At 36.5% G+C, this 6,025-nt stretch overlaps 1 protein-coding gene and 1 pseudogene across 1 annotated transcript; one reads left to right on the top strand and one right to left on the bottom strand.

Annotated features, from left to right (window-relative positions):
- Positions 1 to 355: 355 nt before the first annotated feature.
- Positions 356 to 1,499, top strand: LOC138355176 (S-adenosylmethionine synthase-like; annotated as a pseudogene).
- Positions 1,500 to 3,235: 1,736 nt separating this feature from the next.
- LOC138355175 (110 kDa antigen-like) lies at positions 3,236 to 5,671 on the bottom strand. Its single transcript, XM_069310000.1, has 2 exons — positions 5,584 to 5,671; positions 3,236 to 3,846 (listed from the first exon to the last, which is right to left on the bottom strand). Exons 1-2 carry the CDS (start codon positions 5,669 to 5,671, stop codon positions 3,236 to 3,238), a joined length of 699 nt encoding a protein of 232 aa, XP_069166101.1.
- Positions 5,672 to 6,025: the final 354 nt, after the last annotated feature.

Raw genomic sequence — 6,025 nt, 5'->3', positions numbered from 1 at the left:
GAGTTAATGATTACAGGTTACAAAATTATACATTCACTCTTCCAATTAGAGTGAGTAATAATGGTTTTAATGGTTTATAATCATTTCAAAATAAAATAAATGATCCATATTCTTTTTTGACCCACAGTTTTGTTATAAGACAGAGCAGCTGCACACTTGCTTTACAGTTGCTCAGTTGGTCTCTATCCACGTGACCAGGTTAGCGTTCTCTCTCTCTCTTCACACAACTAGGTCAATGTTTTTAATAATATTCCTTTACATAACGGATTTTTATTTAGTTAAAATTTAGCCAAGGAAACCTGGTCCCAAATTCAAGAAGTAACATTTTCGTTCCCCAGGATAGTGCGCTGAGAGCATGGATGGAGATCATGAGACGTTCCTCTTCACCAGTGAGAGTGTAGGCGAAGGCCACCCCGACAAAATTTGCGATCAGATCAGCGACGCAGTGCTTGATGCCCATCTTAGCCAGGACCCTGACGCCAAAGTTGCTTGTGAAACGTGTACCAAAACTGGTATGATCCTGATCTGTGGGGAGATTACGTCCAAGGCCCAAGTTGATTATCAACAAATTGTGCGAGATATTGTTAAGAAAATTGGTTTTGATGATTCACGAAAGGGCTTTGACTACAAGACCTGCAATATTCTTCTGGCCCTGGAGCAAAAGTGTGCGGATATTGCTAATGGTGTACACATTGGGCGCAGTGATCACATCATTGGTTCAGGGGACCAGGGACTGATGTTTGGTTATGCCACTGATGAGACTTTAGAGTGCATGCCCTTAACTATTATGCTGGCACACCGTCTCAATCAGAAGATTGCAGAGCTGCGAAGAGATGGGACGTTCTGGTGGGCGCGACCTGACTGTAAGACTCAGGTCACATGCATGTATGCCTTCGATCAAGGAGCTGTCATTCCCCAAAGAGTGAACACTGTTGTCGCTTCTGTACAGCACTCAGAACAAATTACTGTTGAAGCTTTGCGTGACGAGGTTATGGAGAAGGTTATCAAGGTCATTATTCCTGAAAAATATATAGATGCTCAAACGAAATACCACATCAACCCTTGCGGAGAATTCATCATGGGTGGACCTCAAGGTAACGCTGGGCTAACTGGCAGGAAAATCATCGTCGACACTTACGGTGGGTGGGGCGCTCATGGCGGGGGAGCGTTCTCTGGCAAAGATTACACAAAGATTGACCGCTCAGCGGCCTATGCCGCCCGATGGGTTGCCAAGTCACTGGTGAAAAACAAATTATGCTGACGCTGTTTGGTTCAGGTATCCTACGTCATTGGTGTTGTGCACCCCATAAGCATCAGCATCTTCCACTATGGCACCTCACAGTACACATCAAAACAGCTTCTGAAGATTGTTAACCACAACTTTGATCTACGACTAGGACATATTGTCAAGGAGCTGGGCTTAAAGAGACCAATCTACAGTGACACTTCATGTTATGGACATTTTGGACGGCAATAGTTCTCTTGGGAGCAGCCCAAGAAGTTGACCTACCCTGAATTTTAGAGTCAAATAATTCTTAAGGGTGACTATGGCCAGTCTGCTGATATAGACAAGTAGTGTTTGGTGGGAACCTTCATTTTTATATTCAATTGATAATTTTATATACTTTTTTGACGTTTATATACTTTTTTGACGTTTTATATACCAGAGTATATAAAATCCCCGGGCCTTTTATATCTCCGAGTAAATAAATTTAAAATGACCCTATAAATAGATAGAATTTGGTTTTATCTTATAAGGTGACATCAGCGTCTGGGTCAAGATAAAGAGTCCAGGAACGTTTTCTTCCTTTAAACTGAATCCAGTTTTTATCTTTTCGGTGGGGGTTCTCTGTGGTTCTCCTCCTCCTCCTCCTCCTTCTACTGTTTGTGATTCTCCTCCTCCTCCAACTGTTTGTGGTTTTCCTCCTCCTTCTACTGTTTGTGATTCTCCTCCTCCTCCAACTGTTTGTGGTTTTCCTCCTCCTTCTACTGTTTGTGATTCTCCTCCAACTGTTTGTGGTTCTCCTTCTCCTCCTCCTCCTTCTTCTACTGTTTGTGATTCTCCTCCTTCTCCTCCAACTGTTTGTGGTTCTCCTCCTCCTCCTCCTTCTTCTACTGTTTGTGATTCTCCTCCTTCTCCTCCTACTGTTTGTGATTCTCCTCCTTCACCTCCAACTGTTTGTGGTTCTCCTCCTCCTCCTCCTCCTCCTTCTACTGTTTGTGATTCTCCTCCTTCTCCTCCTTCTACTGTTTGTAATTCTCCTCCAACTGTTTGTGGTTCTCCTCCTCCTCCTTCTACTGTTTGTGAAATTTTTACCTTTCCTACTCCTTCTCCTGCATCTTGTAATTCTCCTCCTCCATGTTATTCTTTTGTTTGTTCTTCTTTCTCGACTTCCACATAAATGTTAAATTTAATGCTAGCAAATGTGTCTGAAGAATTAATATTCTTAGCCAACATTTTACATTCCACCTCATTATTACCGTCTTCGAGTTCAAGTTTCATAACCACGAATGGGGGTAGTGAATTTTCTTTCATTGGGAAATTATCCGTATAAAATCCACAATTAAATATATCTTCACATGCAGCATGGGTACATGATTTCAACAATTTGTTCATGTAAAATCGTTTTCTTTCCTTTTGAAATTTTATACATGATGCATCTAAATTGTTCTTTAATTTGACGTCTTCAATTTCATTTAGATCTGTATAAATATCAGGTACGAAATTATGGAAATTCCATGGAAATATTAATATAATTGGATTTTTTGTATAATATCCCCTATCAATATTAGAATTTTTATATAGTTTATGTACGTAATATGCAGGATAACCATTGGTAAAGTATTGGTGGATTTTATCATAATAACTAAGAAATTTATTAAAGGGTTGAATTAGTGTCTTGTCAGTTTCGGCAGTATTTTTAGGATTATACGAAATTGGTGGTTTGGGAACAATAAAGAGACCTTTATAGCTTTTTATGTCTTCGATAAATGGCGAAAATAATGATTCTACAAGTTTGGATTTCATTTTGGATTTTCGAAGTTCAGACGAATCTGTTTGACAAACGAATTCTTTTGTTTCTTGGGCATATTCTTTTGTTTCCTGTGGTAGTTTAGAGAAATCTGCTTGACAGATGGAGGATTGTAATAATTCTCGAAGTAATTCATGAGGTTGTTCGATGGATTCCATTTGACTGATGACGTGAGGAACGCCTGAGGACTCATTTTCACTTGTTTAAGGCAGTTCAGAGGCCTTGGTTGTTAATGTTTCTTCAGAGGTCTCAGTTTGTATTGTTTCTTGAGGCAGATCGGGGGCCTCAGTTTGTGATGATTCTTGAGGTTCTTGAGGCAGTTCGGAGGCCTGAGTTGTTAATGTTTCTTGGGGCGGTTCAGAGGTTTCAGTTTGTAATGTTTCTTGGGGTGGTTCAGAGGTCTCAGTTTGTAATGTTTCTTGAGGCAGATCGGGGGCCTCAGTTTGTGATGTTTCTTGAGGTTCTTGAGGCAGTTCGGAGGCCTCAGTTGTTAATGTTTCTTGGGGCGGTTCAGAGGTTTCAGTTTGTAATGTTTCTTGGGGCGGTTCAGAGGCCTCAGTTTTGGGTGTTTCTTGAGGCAGTTCAGAAGCCCCAGTGGTTGGTTTTTCTTGAGGCAGTTCATGAGGTGTTCTGCTGACTGATGTTAATGATTCTTGAGGTACTTTAGAAGCTTCTGTTGGACCGAGGGAGGATTGTTGAGATAGTTCAATGGACTCTGGTGTTGTGTCATGGCTGATGGAATTGTAATTGTTTTCCTTTTTATATAATTTTTTAGTATTTTTAGATTTTTTCCGTGAATTAATGACTACTATAACTGTTAGGAAAATTAATAATATTATTAAAATAATAACTGTTTACAGTAGATTATTCATTCCTAATTTTCTCTTTTTTTAATTATATGATTTTTAATTCAGATATTTTTAAAAAATAAAGTAATTATTCAACCAAAGTCAAATATGTTATTGAAATATTATATATACACTTCAACTCAGAAACTTATTTATAGATTCAATTAGGGGTTGAAAATTCATACATTCTCCCTCACCGTTTTTATCCTGTTGAGTAGTTTTCCAGTATCAAGTGATATTGGATATTATATTAAACATTGGAATCTTTGTTCAATGGTTTACAACTTTGAATTTTCTATACTAATATATATATATATATATATATATATATATATACTATATTGAATAAGGTATTCAATATTAAAAATTATTTTTCAGCATCCAAGGCTATTGGATAGTGTATTCAACATTGACGTCTGTTCAATGGTTTTCAACATTGAATACACTATATACAATGTTGAATGGTGCATTCAATATTGAATGGTGTATTCAATATTGAATGAGTCATTCAATGTTGAATGAGTCATTCAATGTTGGATTGTTTTCCAGTATCCAGCACTATACTATATACTCTATACTATGTCGATATTGATTAGTTTTCTGGTTAGTATCCAATGATATTGGATAGGATATTCAACATTGAACGCGTGCAAATGTGACAACAGTCACAAACACCCTGATGGATAGTTGAAAAAAAAAGATTTGAGTCCCTGATTAAAAAAAAAAGACTACTACGACCCAACTTAAATTACTTACTGTTTTGCTTACTGAACACTGTAATACAACAGGTGTTGATGCAAACTCTAATCCAAAAAATTTCATCCCTACCACAGATGTTATTAGAAAACATATTTTCACTGGTTCCATATCGTCATCTTTTAATCATTTGTTCCAGAGTTTGTAAAATTTGGAGCCATGTTATTCTTGACTCGTCATACATGCCATTCCGCACTCTTTATCATCGATTAATATGGGATTCGTATACTCTTTTCCCTAGTCCACTTTTACACAGCAATGGAGATGGTAATTTGTCTCTTTACAATGCATCCTATATTGGGGAACAATTATGTTACATCAAATACAACATAACCGATGGAAGATACTGTATGAGAGGCCTTCTAAAGATTATCGAGACTAAAATGAATAACTGGTCGAAAATTGGTCAAGAAAAAAAAGACTGAACTATTTGAGTAATTGAATGATCATCCTGTGTTTATATCAACATTAAAAACAATGAAGAGTGTTAATCATCTTTTAAAAGGTATGATAAACAAAAACAAAGTGTGGTCTTTAGTGACAGCTATAACAATGTTCTCTCGGGATACAGATGAAATTTTACAATTGTTAAATATTTGTCTTCGAATGTATCCCACGTCAACTGTTCTGGATATTTTTTAAGGATATACAGTTATTTTTCTTTTTTTCTTTTCAAAACTTACAGCAATCTAATATTAATCATTATAAGGTACATTCTGCACTCTATCTGACCGAAAATATAATTCTTCAGTCGTCAGAACAAACATATTATTGTGAACAGGCCCTTCTAATCAATCATGTTCCAAGTAAAGGTGAAATTACACGTGTCGATTATGTTCCTGGAGTGGATATAGTCAGTATAGTTTTGAAGATAGTAAAGCGGCATTCATGTTTGCAATTTTTAATTATCGAATCGCAGCCACAATCACCACTTGTACAACAGTTACCGCAAAATGCTATTTGTTCATTTTCTATGTTTAATTCTTTTTCATTTTCTTTTGATGTATTGGTGCTTATGCCAGATTCTTCTGACATTATTAGGGAGGAAGATTGGAGAAAAAAAGTGAAAGAAATTTCAGTAATCAAATTAAGAAACATTTTATCCAATGAACAGAATAAACCCTGTTAAAATTTAAATATTAATGTATATCTACTAATGGTAAGTAAGAGGAATCTGGATTTATGTTGGATTATGTATTGTATTTTGGGACTACGTAACTTTATAATTCCTGTAAGTACTGAAATGTGTCAGGTGCAAGAAAGGAGTTGTGAAGACAATGTTTTAGTTATTTGTTCATCTATTTCAAGTATATATATGTACTGTTATGACCATTATTGTAATTCTTCTATGGAAAAATTTTGTGTTATTACAATAGATGGGAGTTTTGA

The sequence above is a fragment of the Procambarus clarkii genome, chromosome 66 (assembly GCF_040958095.1).
Source record: "Procambarus clarkii isolate CNS0578487 chromosome 66, FALCON_Pclarkii_2.0, whole genome shotgun sequence".
Taxonomy (NCBI): domain Eukaryota; kingdom Metazoa; phylum Arthropoda; class Malacostraca; order Decapoda; family Cambaridae; genus Procambarus; species Procambarus clarkii.
The sequence above is the reverse complement of the archived record's forward strand: the minus strand, read 5'-3'. Positions and strand labels throughout refer to the sequence as shown.

Excerpts from the sequence above, each read along its gene's own strand:
- LOC138355175 (XM_069310000.1), bottom strand. The coding sequence starts at position 5,671 with ATGTCAGAAGAATCTGGCATAAGCACCAATACATCAAAAGAAAATGAA. Across the intron at positions 3,847-5,583 it reads TGAACAAATAGCATTTTGCG|TTATAGTAGTCATTAATTCA; the intron begins GTAACTGTTGTA and ends TTTTCCTAACAG.